Raw genomic sequence first — 24,155 nt, 5'->3', positions numbered from 1 at the left:
AGAGAGAGAGAGTAGCCTATATAGGACTCTAATGCGAAGTAAAGATACGCCTCGGTGTATTTCTTCTCACGTAAAATAATTTAATCTCAATCAATAGTATAGCCTATGTATTTTATTTTATTAGTTCAATTTGAAATATAGCTGTTTAATAAATAAGCAGTGTTGCATATATTATGTTATAGGTCGTAGCCTATATATTGTCTGAGAAATATGTAATGTCTCTACAGCGTCAACCATCTGCGCCGAAGTCAATCTTCCGGCCCTGTCTCAGTGTTTCTTCTGATAACCTGAGTTCCTTACCATCGGCTGCGTGACAAGAAGGTTTCTTCCCCTGCGAACTTGCTTACTATTCACAATGGAAGGATCCCGCTAATAAACTGGCTGACTGATTTCGTGCAGCATCCAGCCGTTCGGGAGTGACCCAGAGGCTATAGTAAATTTAGCCAACTGCGTGTGAAAAAAACAGCGAATGGAAACCTCAAACCTCTTACACATGTGAAGCTTCAAATTCGATTGGGCACTGTACGAGATAAGATAACTAGACCAGGTAAGTCTCTAAAATGATTATCGTTTTACATTGGACATTGTCGCTACTTCATGTGTCTCTCTTGCTGCTGGGTCAAGATTACGATGATGTTTCTTCGTGGAAGCTATTTTTGAATGGACATTTTATCACACTCTTTGGTTTAATTGTTTAATGCCAATGAACCTGCTGTTATATTTTTGTGTTTGTGAAGCAGTTGTCCTTTATCAAAATCTGATGACAGTGAATGGTTTACACTAGCCTACAGAAAAACAAACACATAATAGGCTTATGTTTTCAGAAATACTTTTTTCTCCTGACCTCATGCCAGGGAATACAACAGCATATGAGATTTCTTCCTATTTTATCAAATAAACAAATAAAAAAGAGATTTACATATAAATAGGCTTCAACATTTAACATTGACATTTAAACTCAAACTACAGGTGCATCCTATATGCTTTGCTTAATAAAGCATTTTGCTCTATTTTCTTGTGCTTTTCATGTCCTCTCCTCTCTGCTTTCTCCTGTATGTTGCCAGTCCCACCAGCCAAATCAGCCTGCAACTGTCTTCTTAACAGTACCTACAAAAAAGGATTTAGAAAATGGGAAAGCAACCTTCTTGTGTTTAGCCCAAGCAGTTTTCACCTAAAACATATTCGTTTAAGTGGTTTAAGGATGAAAATCAGGTGACAAATGCAATAAACACCTATGACACAAGTAAGAAGAATCGACTCAGTAAACCTTATATAGCGCCACAAGCATTTTGCAAATCAGTGCTGAAGAATGGAAGACAGGTGCCAAAATCAAATGCGAGTTTGAGCACAAGATGGGAAAACAAGAGAGAGAGGCCGAATATACAGGTATGTTTGCTCTTGAGGACTGTGAATGCTTTGAAAAGCTTTCTTTTTGTTCCTATTTCTTTTTTCAATTTTATGTTTACCTCTCTTCCTAAATCTATGCAACAGATGTGCAGCAGTCAGTTGTTACAGTCTGCCTTTTGTACATAGATCCTATGCAATGAATGAATGAACTTCTATTTCAAATTTACACAAAGATATATTCTTTTAAGCTGATCCCAATTCAACACATCCAAATGTACTACATTAAGTCCATATTTTCTTTCTTGCTTCCTTGTAGCTAAATTAACACTGACACTGAAGCCACCAATTGAAAGTGAAGTATTTGTCAATAATACAGTTGTCTTGCAAGCTGTTGTTTCTGGAGATGAAAAAAAAGTGAAAGAAGCTTCAGTGTTGTGCAAAGTGAAGAATAATGAAGTCACGCTGGGGCCTGGCAGTGTCAGCTTTTCTCAGGACATTTCACAGTATATTAAAATCCACAGATTCACAGTTGATACAAATTCATGGTTTAATGGTGAAACTGTCACCTGCACCATCCGTGACAGAGAACATCAAGCAGGAAATCCATTGTAATAAAGGAGGTAATTCAGTTTAAATCTTTCAAATAACTGACTTTGTGGCTCAAATGTTGAAAGGTTGGAAATAATTTTATTGCCTGCAAACCCGTTTGAAATGCTTTCGCTGTCAAAATGCTTAGACCGTCTTGATGCACTATTGTTATTCATTATAGTTTGATTCTTCTGTTTGTTTAATGAATCTTTATCACTTCCTCTAATTCAGATGAAAAGACACCCAATGTTACCATTTACAGACCTGATAGTAACAAAGACACAGATCATGTCTCTCTGGTGTGTGAGGTCACAAGCCCTAAACTTGGCGATGTCTATATCATGTGGAAAGTGGGCGAAAAGTCTATAGATGCCACAACCAGTGTTCCTATTCATCGAAAGAGCTCCACATCGGTTCTCAGCATCCTAACAATGTCAAAACAAGAGTATGAGGACCCCCGAACCACCATCACCTGCGCAGTCAAACACCCCAACATGGAGAATACAAGCGCTCCATTACAAGTTTCAACAAGCCAAAGTAAACCGAAGTGTCCAGAATGTCCAGTTTGTAGCAAAGATTATTGATAACTTTTATCTGTTCATTCGTACATTTACCAATGCTTATGCTCCCTGTTTCTCACTTGTCAGATTATGTATGTTTGATGTTTTTTTGTGCATTGTTCTGCCTCCATCACTTTACTGCATGGGTCAAACTTCAAATCCAAATTTCACTCAAAAGTATGCTTAATTTGTTATTGCATGAAAATAAATATGAACAAAAACTTAATCACTGTAATACCATAATGTGATAAAATCAATAGTATTCAAGAGCAAAAAAAATGAATCTGACCTGTGTGAGTGTGATGCTTTTGTTAAAATTGCACATTTATGTTTTGTCCTGTGCTTACTGTACTGCTGTTAGTCGTTTCATGTTGTTTGATATAACAGTTTCATGTTCTATGTTTCAAATCCAAAATAATTCATTTTGGATTGACATTTAATAAATCTCTGTGTTTGCAATTTTGCATGATTTAGTCCAGCTCTCATTATTATAATCAGAAACTTTGCATGCTTCACTGTCTGGTCCTGTTTTAACAGTATTTAGATAAATGAGAATATTTTGACTCTGCACATATATAGTAAAGCTACTTATGTAATATTGACAGTAAATATTGATATTTACAATCAATAAGGCATTCAGATGTTTTGTTGTAAGGATGTATGATATTTTATAGGTACTTTATGTGTACTATTTTATATGTATCAGTATTAGTTAATGTCTGAGGTGAAGTTACTTGGGTGGGGGGGGTGCTTGAGAATATTTTTATAAAGTGTATGGTATAATGCAAAAACAATGAGTATCAGATAACAATGTTACATGTTTGTCTCTTCTGTGTACATATAGCTGTGTGTGCAAATGAATGTATGTGAGCACACATATGCATGTTGCCACCATGTGCTTAATTATGCACTAGCTAGAAGCCTAGTAAGACTCATTGGACTTTAAATTCAGCATGTGTGATTTATGCTTGCATCTATATGGACTGCACAATGTGCTTACTGTTCATATGCCCCATGTACATGTTTTCTTTTCCAGGGGAGCCACCTGAGCCAGAGAAGGGTTTTGCTCTGAACTGTAATAAAGATGTTCTGGAGGAGGATGAGTTCAGAAGTCTCTGGTCCACTGCCACTTCATTCATCTTCCTCTTCCTCTTTTCTCTGACCTACAGCGCTGTACTCAGCCTCTTAAGGGTAACCCAAATATCAATAAATAGAGCACATGACATTTAAATGATGATAGTTACATATATAACAACTTTACTTTGGATTGTATTATGTAATTAAAGTCCTTTTATATTATTGTTTTTCTTTTCTAGATGAAGCAGTGATGATTTTTTCAAAAGAATTTCTGAAAACTCCAAGGTTTCTTATGTTGAATCTACATAATGTGTCTCTATATACACACATTTTTGAAGAAATTGACAAATATATACTCAATGTTTGCACTCATCAATAAAGTCTTATTATGTGTACTCTTTCAGGCTATCTAGATTATATTCCTTCAAATATTTAATCTCACAATTGACATTGACTTGCAGTTTCAGTAGATGTTACAGTGATAGGTCCTTCAGAACATAATGTGAGAGTATTACTAATATAAATATACATACACTGAATAAAATGGTGAAACAGTTTCCATTCTGAGAATGCTAATATAAAATTCCACAATTAATTACAAAGAAATGGCAAGTCACAAACCGGATTAATTGTGAAATTTGAAGAAAGACTGAAATAGTATTTTCTTGAAAAACATATCTTAGTAGGCCTATTATTTAAAAGCAAAGGGGGAAAAATAAACATTTTTATGACTTAAGTGTTGATATGTTTATTCCTTATCAAAAAGTGTGTGTAATCACCAAAAGATTTGTAATACATGTTTTATTTTATTTTTTAATTAAAACATTTCTGTTCTTTCAGTTGTTCTTAAATTAAGACTGATTAAACTGCACACAAATGACATATTCCTAGAAAAGCTTTAATTTAGGGTACTGCTGCAGTGGAGATGTGTTTCTCTCTCAGTTTTCGGTTGTTGTATTTGAATATTTTGTCTCTGGGGATTGAGAATCACCAAAGCAGAGGAGCAGCTGCAAACTGTTGAGCACTCAAGGAAAGGTTTTAATATCACCAAACAATAATAAACTTAACAACTATATGCAATTTATAACAATTAAGCTTGATGAGCTACACAATTCAAAACAATTTGCAATGCTGTAAAATGTATTAAAAAATTAATTTAATTGTAACAACATCTGGTTACACTTTATTTTAAGGTGACATAGTTACATGGTACCTACTCAAATAAGTACTGAGTAATATTAATTAATTACATGTACTTACTATAGAGTTATGGTTAGGGTTAAGGTTTGGTTTAGGGTTAGTTACCTGTAATTATGCATAATTTACTGTTATTACATAGTAATATGTAGTAACGTGTAATATGTCACCTTAAAATAAAGTGTTACCCAACATCTTTATGTGTAGCCTACATTACTACTAATACTTACGATTTACTAGAATTACATTTTGTGATCAATTCAAAATTATGCTGCTTGAAACATTTGCTGAGAATTTGAAATGTTATAAGAAACCTTTACAGTTATTTGAAGTAATTTTGCTTTGCTTATATGCAAATGTGGTGGGCTTGTGTTTACTTTGACTAAGTTCTCTCAAAGGAATTTCAGAATATCAGAATTAGATCTTTTTGAGAGTGTCTGTGTATTCAAGGTCTCTCTTTCTTCCTCTTTTTCACCTCACACCTGCTGAAGTGAAACTCCGTTCATGTTTATGACTATTAATTCTTGGAAATGTCAAAATGTTAAAATTTAAAACCGAAGACTGCAACAATTAAATATTTATTTTATTAATTCTATACCATGGTTTATTTTACACTGCTTACCTTTGTTTTGTTTTGTTTTGTTTGTTTTGTTTTTTTGAACAATAACTCTTTCAAAACACCAGCACTAGTTTTCTGTCCAAATATAGTAAATAGCACAATGACTGTCAAAATACTATCAATATAGTATTTACAGTACAGTATTTAAAGTATTTAAATTAAGTGTAACTCTAACTCCAACTAACAATTTGATGGTATTAAAAAGAAAAACTGCATTACTTGTCATGTTTCAGTTCCATCTGCTTACAATAGGCAATAATGTTTTTTATAATTCACTTTCCTTTTTATTTTCAACCATTCTACATTTTTTGGTTGAGTGTTGAATGTGTGAGATCTCTATCTAAAAGTGAAAGAGTCATTACTTTATTGAATGTACAGTAGAAATAATGTAATAGAATTCCTCAGGGCTGCCACTGGTCAAATGGGTCCCCTATGCAGAACTTCAATTGCCACCTTGGTTGATTCCTGTGATGTCAAAGCTGAATTTTTAGCATCATTACTTTAGTCTTCAGTGACACATGATCGTTCAGAAATCATTTTATATGCCGATTTGCTGCTCAAGAAACATTTATTATTATTATTATCAATGTTGAAATCAAACATTATTTTTCAGGATTATTTGATGAATACAAAGTTCAAAAGAACAGCGTTAATCTGAAAGCTTTTGTAACATTGTCACTACCGTTCAAAAGTTTGGGGTCAGTAAGAGGTTTTTTTTTCTTTTTTTAAGAAATTAAATAAATTATTTCTTTTATTCAGCAAGGATACATTAAACTGATCAAAAGTGACAGTAGAAATTTATAACGTTGCGAAAGCTTTCTATTTCAGATAAATGCTGTTCTTTTGAACTTTATATTGATCAAATAGGCTAATCCTGAAAAAATGTACACATCTGTTTTTAACATCGATAATAATAATAAATGTTTCTTGAGCAGCTAATCGGCATTTAGAATGATTTCTGAAGGATCATGTGTCACTAAAGACTTGAGTGATGATGCTGAAAATTCAGCTTTGATATCACAGAAATAGGCTGCGTCCGAATCCGCCTACTCAATGAGTAGCCTAGGTAGGCTACTTAATTTCAATAAGTACTTACTTAACGAGCGCTAAAAGAGTGGGTAGCCCACTTAACAGCCAGATCTCGTTGAGTATGAATGAGATCCGGATATAATCCGCCATGTTGACGTTATCATGTGACCTACGACATTATCACAAGCGCAACAACTTAAAATATATGAGTGACGTGTTAATTTAATCTGTAAATATCTTTTTCTCTACTATATTGATTAAACTTTTTGTGGTCTTGTTGAAGAAACAGCTGCCCAGTAATATTGTGACTGTAGTAGGACTAATATATTTTGGGTTAATTTAAGTTCTTATATTTAACTACTAATGTGACCCACAGTTTATTTTTTGTTACGAAAACCCAAATTCGCGTGAATATGTTGTTAATTTCTTTATTTTATATGCAAAAATGTCCATCCACAAGCAAAAGTGTCATAAATCTCCTTTGTTTCCCTCTTTTTCTTGTTGATTACCTCTAGTTTCATCCCTCATGCTTATAAATAATAAACAAATAAATGAAAATAAATACTTTTATGCATTATGATGTATTCAAAATATTTAACCTCGTCATCATGCTTTATGTGTGTATATAATCTCAAACTATGATGTATACAAACACATATTTATGTTTTTTTGTTGTTGTTGTTGTTGTTGTTGTTTTTTGTCATTATTATTGTTCCTTGTTAAAGATACAACTATGGTATTTTCCCTGATCTTGTATGTAATTATAGGTCCTGCAATAAAAATGCAAAAATGCAATAAAAATAAAGATATGAGTGACAAAGATATGAGTGATGCAATAAAGATATGAGTGATGCAATAAAAATAAAGATATGAGTGACAGGTGCACTAACACCTCACAGCACCGGTAACTGCACAACCCTACCTAGTGCAGTTTTCCTCGGTGTTAACAATGTCTGCACAGAGGAGACGTCGGACAGCTGCTCGAAGATCTTATCTTTGGAGAAGACTGATTTTATACTCAAAAAAATGTAAGCATAAACTACTTAAAAATTTAGATTACCCCAGAATGAATTGCTTTGCTAGCACACACCAACATTAACCATAAACCAAAATGTAATTATATTACTTTTCATTTGACTTCTTTAGTAAAACAAGCAAAATGTAATGTTTTGTTATAGGACAGCTGTGCATGAATACACACTAGACAAATACAGCTGATGTGAATACATCTCAATTTACATTCAAGCAATATATAAATTTACTGATAATAGCATAATAAATAAGTAAATTAATAAAAATAATAATGACAAATAAATGCATATACAATTCAACAACACAAAGCTTTATTCAAATGTATTGATCTAACAATCACGTATTTACAGTCCTGCTGCCATCTCAACACAGCTGTGCCAATTCTGCAGCTTTATTTTGATCAAGCAGCTGATGAACACCTTCATCCATCATGTCCCTCACTGCTGCTCTTCTCAATGAGGACATCATTGATCCAGAGGATGAGGAAGACCATGATGATGGTCCTCTGAACCACACAACCTTGAAGCAAGAGTGGGGAGAACATGTGCAGGACAATCTGGCTGCAGCTGTGTCTGCTGCAAACATTCATGTGCTCTCCATCAGCGTGACTAAATAAACAGATTAAAACATTTTACAATTCGTTCATGTCAGCATTCTGTTTCTTGCCGTATTTCATTTCATATTTTTACAATTACATGCTAATTTCTGTTGTAGCTTCATTACTTTTGTGGTGTGGTTAAACCACTGAGCTGGTCAGCAGAAGGTTTGCTGGTTCGATCTCTGCAGCGTCTCCACCTTGATCAAGACACTTTACTCCAAGTTACTCCATCGGGATCATCCCTGTAATAAGAGCACTGAATGTCACTTTGGATGAAAGCATCTGCCGAAAGTATAAATGTAAATTTGTTTTTTTTTTAAATCCTTTTTTGTAAGTGTCTTGGGCACAAACACTAATTAAAGCTGTTTATTTCTTAAAGTTTACTTTTTCAAGGTACTACTATAATATAAATGCATATATACATTTCATACAGTTTCTATTTGGGGGCATAAAGGGTTAGTTCACCCATAAATTCAATCATTATTATTTTCTGAACACAAAAGGTGATTTTAATAAAGTTTTTCCTGCTAGTTTCTGTTCATACAATATCAGTCAATGGAGCCTGACTTCCAGATGCTTCATGACATTATCTCCATCCTCGGTGCACACACCAGTCCGAGGATATTTCACATCCTACAAAAATGCACAAACATAATAAAAAAGCAATCATTCTTTATCTCTGTTTTACCTGTACTCTTTCAGAAGATGCGTAATAGCGCCCCCTACCATATAATCGTGAAAACATAGATAGCCGGAAAATTCAGTCAATGGCGGAGAGTATAAAGTAGATTTGAAGTAAATTCCTATGTTCACTATACCAGTGGACTAGCCTACACAAAAATTCAGATACTCTGAATTAGGAACATATCTGTTTTCTTTATAAATCAATATTTTCAAACAATGTAAGTTTATAAGACAGTAGCTTATGTAAAACTATGTGGAAAAAATGGCTAGGCTACTCAATCAAAAGATTAAACACATCTACAACACAAGTATAGTTACTTAGAATACTTATACTTTTAAGTACATCTCAATCAAAAGATTGAGTACAAGTAGCCTAGTCCAAATATACTTGGACTTTTCTGTCAGTATAAGTCAAGTAAGTGCAATTTTAAGTATATTTCTGAGAAGTACATAAAGTATATTTCTGAGATGTACATAAAAAGTAGACTGAAAGTATACTTTCTTATTTTTAGTTTAAAAGAAGTATACTAATAGCACACTTGAATAAACTTCTTTTTTTGTAAGGATAGCTCTCTAGTGAGAGGTTTGTTTTTGTTATTGACTGTCTCTCTGTGTATGACTGGGGCACAGTAGTTCAGTCCACTACAAAAAGGTCTGTAAATGAATTATCATATAGTGAATCCAGCTGTTATGCTTTTCTTCTCTAAAGATGCTCACTGACTTTTGGTGTTTAACATGATAATTTATATATTTTGCATTAAACATGTAATATTTACTTTGTGTAAAAAACCACACTTTTCAAGTAACAGCAGGATGTGACATATGAACAGCTCTTTTGTGAGAGTTTGTTTTTGTTATGGACCGTCTCTCTGTGTATGGCTGGCTGGGGCACAGTATTTCAGTCCACTACAAAAAGATCAGAAGCATCTGCAAATTAATTATCACTATTAGTCAATCCATAATGTGCAACTTAAACAGATTTTCTCTATTCCACCATCATTTTCACCTTAAGACTTCATACAGTGAATACAGGAAAATTAAAAAGAGCGCTCTTTTTTTCATTTTTGAAAAAATTATTGCGGGACCATGTACAGAATAACACCAACTGCCATCACAGTTCAGTTAATTATAGATCCTAAATGACACATAAATTAGAACAGAATTAAAGAGATCTGTAATCATTTTGCTGTTCTTACAAAGAAAAAAAAATGAAGAAGAGCTTTATAATAGAGTTTGTGGTCCAAAACTTCTCCATCTTATTCAACAATTTTAAGGGGCAAACCTCAATATGTTAGGATCTATGTATGGAGATGCACCTTTTTGTACAGCACTCTGCAGCACATCTCTGTGTAATGTACTGCATGTCATGACTCATAAATATTATAATAATTGCACTAAGTGCATCCCATCTCCATTGACAAATGTTACACTGTAAAAATAATTTGGCTAGAAAGGTTGTACCTATATTTTATTTATTTATTTATTTATTTATCTATTATTTATTTATTTGCATTTAACTTTTGCTAATTTTATTGCTCAATAAAAGTTTCATATTTCCTTTTTGTATGCTGGATTATTTGTTGTTTGAAAGACTTTTACAATAATTTCCTGAAAAGTCTGAATATTCTCTCTTGCGCTGCTTTATAAACACTAGAACTGGGACATTAGTTATTGTCTGGCTTTACACCACTGTGATAACTACTACCACAATGATTTACACATGTACATAAACTCTAGGAGACCCGAGACTAAATGAAAAAGCAGAGAGGAAACCAAAGGAAGGACGTAACATAAACCGAAAGCTATAGAAACATTCCTGGAGCAAGACGAATTAAACTGGTTTTACTTTTTAATTTTAGAAAGTTTAAAAGACAGTTTTCTTATTATAGTATTCAATGAATGTATGACTCATGCTAATAGCTTTATTGGCAATATGATTTTCAGGAAGCAATTCATATTTAGCCTCTTATACAATACAGACATAAATGTATTGAAGTCATTGGTGAAACATTAAATTGAATTCATTAATTATATGTTGTTTATTCTTTGTCTGGTTAATACAGTCTACTATATAGTCGACTGTGCTTATGTAATCATTTCAAGTCTTATGAAGAAACGTTTAAAAAATCTCAAGATAGCAAAGGAAATGAAACATAAGACTATTTGACGTGGTTTGGATCATTGTGCAAAACAGCGGACACAATGTGGCACAATAGAGTACATGTAAACAGATCTGCAATCGGATTCAATTCATTCGGACTGACGAAAATTAGTGCATGTAAACGTAGCCACTGGCACACACACACACACACATATGCACTCACACAGAATGATCAAGTCATATTTGTTGCAATGTATAGGATTGTTTAAATAATAATTTAGTCTTATTCCTGGATTTTCTTTGTTTGTTTACTATGGGATCATATCATTTTCATGAATGGTCCTACAAAGAATCTAATAAAGTGACATGAAGAACTGTTAGAGGTTAAGAACCTTTCAGTGAAAAGTGAAACTTCAGTTCCAGTCAAAAAACTTTTCAATGGTTCACAGCTTAATCTTGGCTACATTTCCAGTTAAATAAATGTATGTCATAATAATGGCATTGTACATATTAAATATGCCTTTAAACATTTTAATTACTATACAAGAAACTGCAGCAGAAAGGAAAATGTGCGAGGTTCAAGAGGTTGTTGTAACGCCTGTTGCATGAGCAGTATTTGAGGTGTCATGTGTCACTGTGCGTGGAGTGGCCACAGTGAAACATTTCACTTCATAAACTCCTTACAATTAACAATGGAGTTCATTAAAGAAGTCCTCAACAAACATTTATAATGTAGAATTTTCTTTATGGTCCAGATTATTATTATTGTTATTGTTATTATTTTATATTATTTATTTAAGAAAAAAAAACCTGAAGTTTCATTTTTATACCCATATTTTATAAACACTTAAACTCACTGACCTTTGGTGTTTAACAATAGCCTTGATATTTTACATATTCTGAATTTTCCTTTTTATACAGTTCTCTGCAACATGTGGACTCTGTAACGTAGGATGTGACATGAACATGTCATGAAGGTATTTTTGCATTGAGTGTGTATGTCTGTGTATACGGGGGGTACCAGTCTTTCAGTCCACTACAAAAAGGTCAGAAGCATCATGTAAATTATTTTCATGCTATAGTAAAGTCTTTCTGTCAGTTTCACTAAAACCTTTACATCTTCAATAGATCACATTGCTTACACTGTTTTGGCACTTTTTATTTGGGCAAGAACTCCTGCGTATTTAGTATAACATGGATAAGAGCATGTTACAATTACCCCCTGTATTTATCCAATTGAACCAACATATGCACATATTATTAATGCACAATTGTTTTAACGCTGGCAACATTCAAGAATTAGTCTGATTCAAGTGAATCATAAGTCAAATCTTTTGCAAGTAGGAGTGGGGATGGAAGGGTAATTTGCTCCTGAGAAATGTGATAGCCAATGCATAATACTGAGGAAACTTATATATGGATGCTGTGATTGGCGTTGTAGGTGATGGGTGATGGGATAATTGACAGACACCATCAAATGAACTAATGAAACAGACTGGGGAATTTAGGTCACAGGAAGTAAATGATGAATTGTTCTGTTGTTCTGAGAGCTTGGTTTTTATAATCTTTATGTTGTATATGCTTTATCTACGACTATGACATAAGAACCACACTGTAAAAAATGACCGTGATTTTAACAGTAAAAGACTGCGGTGAATGCTGCGGTGAAAAACTGTCAATTGGTTTACAGAAAGTTTCCGTACTATATACGGTGAATAACTGTAATAGATCTAACGGTACTTTTAACAGATTTTACGGTAAAATACCGTTAAATTCACAGTTTTTGGAAGTGAAAAATAACAATTCCATTGTAAAATTTACAGTGAAAAACCGTAAATTGACATTCCCACAATTCCCTGCGTGACACTTCACATTTGATATATTTTCATTGAAATAACTCCGTTTCTTCTTAGTTTTTCTCATTTTTTTCTAATCAGTTATGTACATTAGGGTTTTATGTTACATCTAATGTTGTTAAATTAATGTTTATTGCATTTTTAAAATTCCATGCATGTTACCATGATGGTGTTTAGTGTGTGTGTGAATGACACTGTGTGCACCTGCTATATATTAGTATTGTGCTTCTCAGCTTGTGGAAAAGCTGCTTGTGATGAACTTTGATTCATCATGTGACTCTTATCCCCACTGTGTTTGGTGACTGTCAGTGTATTATAAAGGTACAAAACAGATATTAGTACTTCATAGGTTGGTAAATTAACATTATATCAGTTAATGAAATACGTTATTTTACCGTAAATTTAACAGATTTCTTTTTACGTTGCTACTGTATTTTTTACGGTAAAGTTCTGGCAACCACAGCTGCCGGTTTTTTACTGTAAATTTTACTGGGATTTTTTTTTACAGTGCATAATGAAACTAAAATGGCTAACTGGCTGTTTATATAAAATATTTTTAACAGATTGGATAGATTCTTCCCACTAATATGCAGGTATTAAGATATTAAGATATTAAGATATTAAGATATGCAGATATTAAGCCTAAACGCAGTTTCCTGTGATACTGTCACAATCAAACTCTGAGTTCCCGATGAACTGTTAAAAATAACCTTATGCTTTTCTTCTCTGTATGCTCACTGACATTTGGAGTTTAACAATAGCCTTTTTTTAATTTATATCTTTGCATCAAGCATATAATATATATATATATATTTTTTTTAACTGCTCTGCAAGTAATTACTAGAGGACTAGTACTTTAGTGAGCACAGTCACGAGTGGCTGTATAAGCATGCACACAAAGACGAATGGGTCAGTTAAAACAGTCTTGATCCAGTAATGCACAGAATACATAGAAGAATCACAGGGAATACACATCCACAGAACCAAGACGAGACCGGACAAAGAACTGAACTAAAACAGGGAGTAAATATACACAGAATAATTGAGTTAACTGAACAACAGGTGAATGTACACTCAAAAAAATAACTTGTTGGTCTAATAATTCAATTATGACACCTATTTCCACACAGTTGAACTGATTTATTTGAACTTAAGCTAGGTTAATTGTACTGATGAGTGAAATTCACCTAATTGAATGAGATCACCCAGTTTCATTTGACGTATTCTGTGTAGTTTCCTGAACATAATTCATTCTTGTGGATCCAACCAGTGCTTTTTTTTTTTTTTGTTACATCATGGTGAAGATGTGCGCTTGTGCTTAGGTTTTGAGTAGCTGTTGTAACAGACATACATGTTTCATGACCATTGAAGGGGAAAAGCTAATGCCATATGTAGACTGTGTAAATTATGTGCTAGCCCTCAAACTAATTTATTTATATTTCTATAAAAACTAAACTAAAATAACACTTTTTCATATGCTAAGTAACATTTATAGCATGCAAGTAATGATCAGATAAAAAACTTCTCATCACTGGCTTGAGCAAGTTAATGTCGTTGAGAACAATATAAATTTATTTTACGAGCCACCTAGAGCCTAACCACAAGGTCTACACTTCAGAAATGGTAACCTCAAAAATAACATAAACTCTTTTAAATGTCAAATATAACTGAACATCAAACTTTAAAAGGTATTTCCCTTTACTAAAAAACACATTAAACAGCACTTAAGTTCACATTTACTGTCCCAATCTTTCCCTACGCAAAGCATGCTGGGAACTAGAAATCCACTGCCCAGGTTCAATCAATGCAACATAAATGATTCATGTCGTCCCAACACAAATGGTTTAGGTTGACCTAACATTTTGCAAATTTTATTTCATTTAACATAATACAATTGAGTGAAATGCCAATTAAGTAAAAAACTAAAGATTTGTGTTGGTTCAGCTTATTTTATTTAAATAAACTGAACAAGCAGCTAGAATTTTTTTTGATGTAATAATAATCAAGGGAACAAACTGGCACACACCAGGAAACTAGGGCTGCATCCAAAAACTTAAAAATGCTGCCTTCGGAGGACACATTCCAAGGTAGGAACCCACATAGAAGGCGATGTTCTCGTGACCTTGTGCAATGTTCCCTAAAAGTTCCCTAAAGGTGATGAAAATTCCGAACCTTTATAGAACATTAAGGACGTTCGTAAAACATCCTCTTTTGGTAATGAAAATGCTGCAGGTTAAGATTCCTTATATGAGTTTAGGGGACGTTCCATTTTGGTTATTTTATGGTCACATAAGAATGTTACAAAGAGGATATTTGGGAAGTTACCAGAACGTCCTATAGTAATAGTCCTCTAAACAATCCCAGAACGTCCTGAATATTCCCTGAAGGTCCACCAAATAACATCCCCCAAACCTTAAAAGAACTCCACATCGTGACCGTCTCTGAAAGTTCTGGGAATGTTACAGGTGACAGGTTAGATGTTGATGTTTTATAGAAAATAATAAAGTTTGAAGTCCCCGTTATGGAGGTGAGCGTTTGCTTAGAGGGGATCTTGATTCTTGACATTTTAACATTAGATTTTCTCTGACTGCTTTAACTGTGTTTCCAAAGCACGCTTGTTACAACAAAAATTACAAGAGAAATTCTGATCAGATGAATTTGGTTATTTAGTGATGCTGATTTTATCATCATGGAGTGTCCTGATTCACTGATCCTCTCCGGAGTCTAAACTCTGAGTGGGTTAACTGTTAGTTTTGTCTGTTTTTATGACAGTCAAATGTTCTGATTTTAAAATTCATTATACAGACAAAGTTTTGAGCAGTGTCTTTAAGACTCACACAGACATCATGAATCAGCGTATGAACCTCAACAATGGTGACAAACACAAATCTTTTTTTGTGACTTTAATAGCCTGTTTTGTGATGCTCAAAGTTAATCTGTTATTCTGAAAATTTTGTCACCATTGTTGAGGTTCATATCCAGAATCTTGATATCTGTGTGTGTCTACAAGGTCATGTCTGAATAGTTTCTACATAATGACATAAAAGCTTACAAAACATCAAAGCAGAACAGCAGGATTGTATGCAGTATTATAGAGCTACAATGATGTGAAAGGAATACAATATTTGGAGATGAATAGGTGAATAAGACCACTGTATGATAATGAAATCATCAACAATAAGCAATCAAATTCATCTGATCAGATTTTATTCTCACAATTTTTTTAACAAATATTTTTTAGAAACACAGTTACAACAATTGGAAAAAAACTAATGTTGAAATGTCAAGGGTCAGGAGCCCAACTAAAGCAAGTGTTTACCTCCATAACGGTGACTTTGAACTTTATTATTTTCAATAAAACATCAACACCTCATTAAGAAGTTTTGTATGAAAGAAAAAGAGTCAGAGTGGTTTGTAATAAGTGAAGATGCTGAGATCTAGAGAGATCTGTTTTTAATGTTCTGTGTTTAATGTTCTGTTTCTGTTATCTGTGTTTTGTGAGGTTACCATTGTTTTAGAGAGCAGATCCTGTGCTTCAGTCAGTGATGAGCCAGAAACACTGATGTTATGCTGCATGTTGCTTTACTTGTGTACACCAATTTTACGTTCCCAAAACATTCTCAGAATGCCCCCACTGGTGTTAAGGACGTTGTCTAGTAACGTTCCCAGTATGTTCAGAGATGGTCACAATGTGGAGTTCTTTTAGGGTTTGGGGGACGTTATTTGGTTGACCTTCACAGAACATTCAAGATGTTCTCTGAATGTTTAGGGAACGATGTTTTATTTGGAAATGTTCTCAGAATGTCCCTGCTGCCCTTCTCAAAAAATTTAATTGGAAATTTGAGCTAAACTGACTAACAAAAGTGACTGTTGACAAACAAAAACTATTTTTTTTCTTAAATGTCTTACAAAAAAAAGCTCTTTACAGGTAATACCTGCATAAATATTATGAAACCTTTTCTTTAAAACGCAAATCTCTTGCAGTAAGTCATTAGTTGACAACAGCACATGCATGAGCTAATGTAACTGCTGTATCACTGCATCAGCAGCTACACAGTTACTGCAATTTATAAATGTCACCCTTACAGAGGTAAGCACTAGCTTTAGTTGGGCTCCTGTCCCTTGACGTTTTGAGTTTTCTTTTTCTCCAATTGTTGTAACTGTGTGTTTCTAAAGCACATCTGTTACAAAAAATTGGGTTGCATGTTGTTGATGATTTTTTTTCATCATACAGTGGTCTTATTCACTGCTCTCTGAGCATTTTATTTATTTCATGTTGTAGTTTTATGAAAATACATAAAATCCTGTTCTGCTTTGATATTTTGAAAGTTTTTATCATTGGGCAGAAATTATTCAGACAGGATTGTCTGAATAAAATGTCGCCTTCTACGTGGGTAGTTGATGATGCAGCGATACAGTAGTTACATTATCTCATGGCTTACTGCAAGAGTTTTGCATTTTACAGAAAAGGTTTCATAATGTAGCACCCATACAACCACTCTGTATGTTACATACGAGAGAATGGGGGTGCTTGGGTTCGTTGTAGTTCAGGTGGATACCACGAAGGTGCACCTAATGAGTTTCTACTCAATTGTAAAACCTTTTGACAGGAATATTTAACAATAATGAGACCCAGAGATGGGTTTTAGTTTAGAAAATAAAATGGGTAAAACCCTTGTTTAATGAATCAAAAGGATTTGGCAAATGAAATATAAAACTTCCCCTAAAACACAATATAAAAGTCCCTAATTATGACAAAATGTACAAAAATAAATAACCAAAAGATATCCCAAACAATTAAATAATAACCTTAATCCCTTTAAATCACACGTTTTATACCAAAATAAGGGGTGTAAAAATCTTCCTCCCTTATATCTTTTCTAAAGATTGAGAATGCACAGAGAACTTTACAAAAACGTGTCAAGTGTCCTGTAACAAGTGTTAACTAATGCAGTGTTGGGCCCAGTCACACATACATGCTCACATGTTCCAGTTTACTCACGGTACCGATTCGAACGAAGAAAAAAAAAACAACGTTGCAGGCCTGTTTTGGTCTCGCAAAACATTGAGTGCGCTGAACTGACACTTACAAAACATTGAGAGCGTCGAAAAGACTGGTCCGGATACTCAGGTGCAGTGCGATGAACCAACAGCTCCGCCTCGCGTGCGCCCGCCGTGGCTAGCTAGCTCGGCTACCTCCGATCGCGTCGTCCGCTCCGTCAGACGGATCGCCGGCCTCGTGTCTCGCTCAATCTCTCGTTTCTCACAGTCACCAACATCCGCGGTCCCCTTCTCTGAACCTCCCTCTCAGTTTTGTCGACTTTAATGGCTCTTTTTAGCGTCTTTTTCCTTCTTTCTAAACGTGCGAGCATCCCGTTCTCCCCACGGGTCCAGCGAGAGAGAGCGAGCCAAAAAAAAAAACGACGAGCGAGGAAAAAAAAACGGCTTCCAGCACTTTCTCATCCGCGTCGCTCTATCCAGTCACGTGTACCCCGTTTTTTTTTTACGTGCATGCAGCCAAACACTACTGACAATACAGCGTGAATACTCAAATGACCAATAAAAAGCGGTCACATAAACACAGGAAGGATAAAGTAATAAAAGGATAGCTGCATAAAACCTCTGATAATATTATTTAGCAAAATAATATAAACTTTAACCTTTAGTTTTAATCACTGTCATGTCATAAAATGACAAATTATTGATCTCCCTTTAATCATGTAAAATAAATTAGTATTTACTTATTTGAAAATCAGTTGTCACTTATTATTTATTTAAAGTAAATAAACGTTTACATTTTAATAGTCATGTGACTGGGTGTTGAGAATAAGAGGGATCAATCATAACCCACCCAGTTTCCCTTACACTATAATACCCGAGTTTACCACTGGGCTACAATAATAATAATCCAGGAAATCCCTGTAAAGTGCATTTTTTGTAAGATATTAAAGAAGCATTAGTTTTTGTTTGAACAGCCACTTTTGTTAATCAATTTAGCTCTAATTTTCAATTCAATTTTTTGACAAGCGCAGCAGGGACATTCTGGAAATATCACATTTCCAAATAAAACACATCACATCAATCCTGGACAGAATTCAATTCTAGATCCACAAGTGTACATGCAGGAGGACAAAGTCTGAGCACGCACATGTAATATCTGAGCAAGAGAGCACGCGTCCAGTTTTGTGGGAGAAGGGAATCCACCTGTGAGCGGAGAGATTCTTGCTTGCACATTCAACGAGGTCTCAGGAGGGGATGAGGCGTGGCCTGGGAGGATTTAACCTCCTGGCGCCTCTCAGGACCTTTCTCAGTGACCTGCCATCGACAGCATCGTGATGTGCTGTGATGGTGGCAACATACACCTTCAAGGTGAAGGGGGACAACCTGCACTCCAAGCCATCTTGAAGGAAGGAAAGCACAGAGCTGACCGGGCATTTCTGGGGGTCTCCCCGTTGGGAAGAACTCTGAAATTACTTCAGTGGAACTGCTGTTTTCTGGGAGAAAGCTTGCTCTTTTCCCAGTTGACCCAAAGCCCCAGATGGCTGAGATGCCAGAGCTCCAGGTCCCTGTGTTCACATAACTGATCTCGGGACTGGGCCAGAATGATGTGAATTATATTGTATGTAGGGCTGCACGATTAATCGCATGAGATTGTCATGCGTGTCTCGTCAGTAAAGCCGGTTCAGTGATTAGCGGTAAATGTCCATCACCTGATTTCAAATGGAGCGGCACTTAATATACAGAGCCGTAGTTCGCGGACAAGCTACGCAATATCGCGTTCATAATCGAAGGCGATTCATCTGCGATTATGAACGCGATATTGCGTAGCTTGTCCGCGAACTACGGCTCTGTATATTAAGTGCCGCTCCATTTGAAAGCAGGTGATGGACATTTACCGCTAATCACAGAACCGGTGTTACAATATATTCGGTTCCTGAAATATTCTGTTCCACTGGGTGGCGCTTACGCGAATATTCATGATATCCTCCTGTTGTGGGCGTGTCCTGAGACAACGCGCAAGCGAATGGAACTGAAAATATTAGTACACGCTTCTCAAATCGCATCGGTTTAATGGATTATTTCGAAAAGGTAATAAAATATTCCTTTGGAATATACCTTTGGAACTTAGTTTTGATTACAGTCTTCATGCCAGCAGCTACTTAAAGAATGTTATTTTTGTTCAAAATATTATAATTATGATAGAAAATTATAGTTTAGTTTCATTATATTTAAAGTTTGACAAGGCAGGATATTGCAGCACAAAACCCTGAAATGTGTCAAATAACACATAGGTCACTCAAACAACCTTATGTAGGCCTACCTGATTTAAAACAATTTAAAAAGCAGTCAAATAAAATAATTCTGATAATAATAATATCATTTATTTCTGTGAGGTAATACAGCACAAATGCACAGAAAAAATAAAGGGTATAAATAAACAATTGGGTAGGTCTGGCAGTGTGTGATCCAGACATAAAGAAGGCTGTTCCCGAATGCCAAGGCCCTGTTTTAATATTTACCTCAGAACCTCACATTTAGCATTTCTTCTTTTCACATATTGTTTTGAATGTCTTTTCAATTTGAGTTACATTCATAGCAATTACTACTGTACTTGTTATAACATTTAATGAAATTAGTATTTATATGATTTGTTTTAAAAAACACCAAAAAAGAAAAGTCATTTTTCAGGATAATATTTTAAAGATAATTTTGTACAATCCAAATGAGCTTTACAGATCTTTAGAAAGGGTTTTAACAATGTTTGTCATGTTTTTTTCAATTATTGCACATGCACCTACAGTATAGGTCATCAGTTACAATAACTTAGAACACTAAAGAGACCTTTTTACTAACTCTGAAAAACAGCAGAATAAAGATGCCCAGGGTCTCTGAACGTGAATGTGCCTTAGTCCTGCTGCAGGAGACAAGAGGACTGCAGGTGTGAACAGAGCAATAAACTGCAATGTCCGTAATGTAAGATGCCTGAGACAGTGGTAAAGGGAGACAGAAGGACAGCTGATTGTCCTTCCAGTGCCAAACCACATGTAACCATAAGTCTTTCAGTGCCAAACCACATGTAACGGTAAGTCCCCCAGACATGTTTGAGAATGTGAAATGCCTTGGTGGAAGATTGGAGTAACATCTGCAAATCTGGTGCTGAGGATGAGATGCTCTAAAGCAGCTGGTGCCACTTCAGACTTTCAAATACTCCGTTCATCAAATGTCTGTGAAATTTGTTCAGTTTATGTCTCAGTTGTTGAATCTTTTTGTTTGTACAAATACTTTAAGAAATTTGCTGGGGGAAAAAAAATTGCTGAAAGTGAAAAACTCAAATTTTTTGAAAAATTTTGTTGTTGCTTTGCAACAAAAATATGTGACAAATAACATCAAGTGTGCATTTACTTGTTTGACTTTAATGATAATTTGATATCCAGTAAAATATGAGAAAATTGGAAATATTTGTAGTTTAGAGTTGATAAGGGTAGCCTTACTGTGGTGATAAACACTGAAAATATCCAAATAATCGAGAAATTAAGGATGACACAGTATATTCACACCAGGCTATAGCTTATATACTTTTTATTAGGTCACAGATACATTTGTAGAGGTTTATTTCAAGTTGTCAACACTATGCAGTAGCCTGTATAGTCACAGAATGACAACGAAGGAAGCAAACTATCAAACTATTCAAAAACTTTTTAAAGCCTCACAAATAAAAACACTAAAACAGAAAACACATCAGTGTAAAACAAGGTTATTCGCTCATGTTTGCTCTGCTGTATCCTTCTGTTTATCTGAATGCCTGTACTCAATCAGGCAAAATAGCTCAGACAATTTATCATATTACAAACTATGTATTACTTTGAACATGTGAACTGTTGACTAACATTGAATATTTTATTACCTTTTCGAAATAATCCATTAAACCGATGCGATTTGAGGAGCGTGTAATATTTTCAGTTCCATTCGCTTGCGCGTTGTCTCAAGGACACGCCCACAAAATGAGGATATCATGAATATTCGCGTAAGCGCCACCCAGTGGAACAGAATATTTCAGGAACCGAATATATTGTAACACCGGCTTTACTGACGAGACACGCATGACAATCTCATGCGATTAATCGTGCAGCCCTAATTGTATGCTAATTATTTAATGAGATATCAGATATGTAATGAGATATATAATGAGATATATATGCACCGATCGAAATTACTGAAAATTTGCGGCCGAAACAGCAATTTACGCGCTTGTCTAGAAGGGAACCTTATATAGCCTAGCCTATGCGCAAATTTGTGTCTAACTTAGAATTTAGAGCAGCTAAAATATATTGTTAAACATCTTATCAATTAATTAAGTAATAAAGACATGTATTTAAGAAATTTAATAAACACAGAAAGATGTCTATTGATTCAGCCTTATTCAAAGGCCGCGGAAACATGGTTTCGTTTCCATTCCACACCCGACGTTCCTGGTTTTCTTCCTAATTAAATATAGGCAATTGGTTGATGAAACATTGATTGAAATTAAGATACAATTTCTACAAAACGAAATTCATTTAAAAGAAAGACTTACTATAAAACAATACTTAATGAAGTGGTCGAACTTATGTCTGACCCGCTGCATTTGTCTCTCAACATTGCGCATCCGTCATTCTATTCCCTTTTCATAATCAACATTGGTGACATCTTTAAAAAAATATATTAGGCTATAGCCCAATATTTAAATATAAATATGAAACTAAACATGATTACATTGTTATCCCTCTGGTCGACGAAAGCGCCGGCGCGTTCTGATGGATGGATTTTCTCCTCATGACAGAAACAACTTAAAACAGGCCTTCCGTCATTTTTGGCGATAGCCTACAGATTAGTACAAGAATACAAATGGTCTACTTTTATTTGTGTGCGCTCACGATAACAACAAAACCTTGTGCTTTAGTAAAATAAAATAAATAAAAACAGGGTGCGCTTTTAGCTGTCTCTCTGCGAGAAACTGAAACGTCTCAAAAATGAACTTAAACTCAGCGAATAATTGTACCTAAAAAGAAAGAAATATCTCAATTCGATAATAAATTCGTAGGTCTGTGTTAAGAGGCGATCTATCCGCTGGAATGTATTGTTTCTGAATTTGATATTTGATATTTTAAGGAATAGAATACACTCCTGCATTTAAATGCGGCTGCAGGAGTTGCAGTTTTTTTTTTTTTATGACGTTTTATTAATCCGTCCATTCTTTTTAGTTTCAATGATTTAGCTAAATCGCCTTAAAATGATTTAGGCCTAGCTAAATTGCCTTAATAATGGGAGCGAAATTATTCAGTGACTCACGTTTTACTAAAATAAAGGGATATAATTCATGAAACATGATTTATTAATCAGTGTCCAAACAGATAGGCTATATTTTTCCTAAGTAGTTATCTGTCAAATAAAGGACAGGTAACGAATAACAAAGTAGCCTATGTGCGTGTCAAAAATCCATGCTGTTTTATTAAAGGAGTTTAAAATATAAATAAAAAATGTATTTGTGATAAATATAGGCCTAATATGTGAGAAAATTTACATTTTGCATAAAGATAAATGTGCTTTGATGCATTGTTGGATAACATGTGGTTAAAGCGCCACTCAGCGGTCAAAAGCTGCAAATGCACTTTGCGACGCGGCGGCGGCGGCACGCGCGGCGGTAGAAACACCGTTTTGGATGGCCACCTACTGTAGGTGACTTTGTTTCTTCAGTAGAACACAAATGATGATTTTTAACTCCAACCGTTGCAGTCTGTCAGTCGTATAATGCATGTCAATGGGAATTCCATCTATAAGAATAAAAAAAAACATGCACAGACAAATCCAAATTAAACCCTGAGGCTCGTGTATATGTCCATGAGTGCGAGCGATCACTTCCGGCATCAGAGTGCATTCAGACCTCACACACCGGATGCTCAAGGCAGTTGGACATAGTGGTGTATTAGAGGTAAAAAAAAAAAGAAAAAGATATAAATATGGTTCGGTTTCTCGCACAAACCGATCATTTCGTGTCTTAGGACATCAATGTGTCGTCACGAGCCGCAGAGTTTAATTTGGATTTGTCTGTGCATGTTTTTTTGACTCTTATAGATGGAGTTCCCATTGACATGTATTATACGCAACAGTTGACAGGCAATGGTTGGAGTTAAAAATCATAATTTGTTTTCTACCGAAGAAACAAAGTCACCTACATCTTGGAAGCCCTGGGGGTAAGCAAATAAACATCAAATTTTCATTTTTGGGTGAACTATCCTTTTAATTCCATATGTGAAATTTACTTAAAAAAATGTGTGCAAAAACTTAAAAAAAATTATGTACATTTACTTATTGTTTTTTTCAGTGTACCTATACTTGATATGTTGCTTCAGGGTCACAACATCGGAAGGAAACAGTGAGGATGTCCTAAGGATGATGATGTTATGCATACCTGACCTTGGGCTGTTTA

General features: G+C 34.8%; 1 protein-coding gene, 1 long non-coding RNA gene and 1 gene segment (V, D, J or C); 2 read left to right on the top strand and 1 right to left on the bottom strand.

The window, feature by feature from the left end:
- The window catches only part of LOC125274624 (polymeric immunoglobulin receptor-like), an 859,185-nt gene that overhangs the window by 30,365 nt on the left and 804,665 nt on the right, over positions 1-24,155 (top strand). The window lies entirely within an intron of this gene.
- LOC125274730 lies at positions 1,254-4,308 on the top strand. The segment is given in 5 exon segments: positions 1,254-1,386; positions 1,664-1,967; positions 2,167-2,472; positions 3,532-3,686; positions 3,812-4,308. Coding segments are annotated over 5 exon segments (811 nt in total).
- LOC125275043 lies at positions 7,978-18,148 on the bottom strand. 3 transcript variants are annotated; one of them, XR_007186375.1, is made up of 3 exons: positions 17,665-18,148; positions 8,173-8,289; positions 7,978-8,057 (listed from the first exon to the last, which is right to left on the bottom strand). It is a non-coding gene; the product is annotated as an uncharacterized LOC125275043 (long non-coding RNA). The 3 variants fall into 3 exon arrangements; XR_007186377.1 differs by having other exon boundaries at positions 17,673-18,148; XR_007186376.1 differs by having other exon boundaries at positions 17,696-18,148.

This window comes from Megalobrama amblycephala, linkage group LG1 (genome assembly GCF_018812025.1).
Source record: "Megalobrama amblycephala isolate DHTTF-2021 linkage group LG1, ASM1881202v1, whole genome shotgun sequence".
NCBI lineage: Eukaryota > Metazoa > Chordata > Actinopteri > Cypriniformes > Xenocyprididae > Megalobrama > Megalobrama amblycephala.
The sequence above is the reverse complement of the archived record's forward strand: the minus strand, read 5'-3'. Positions and strand labels throughout refer to the sequence as shown.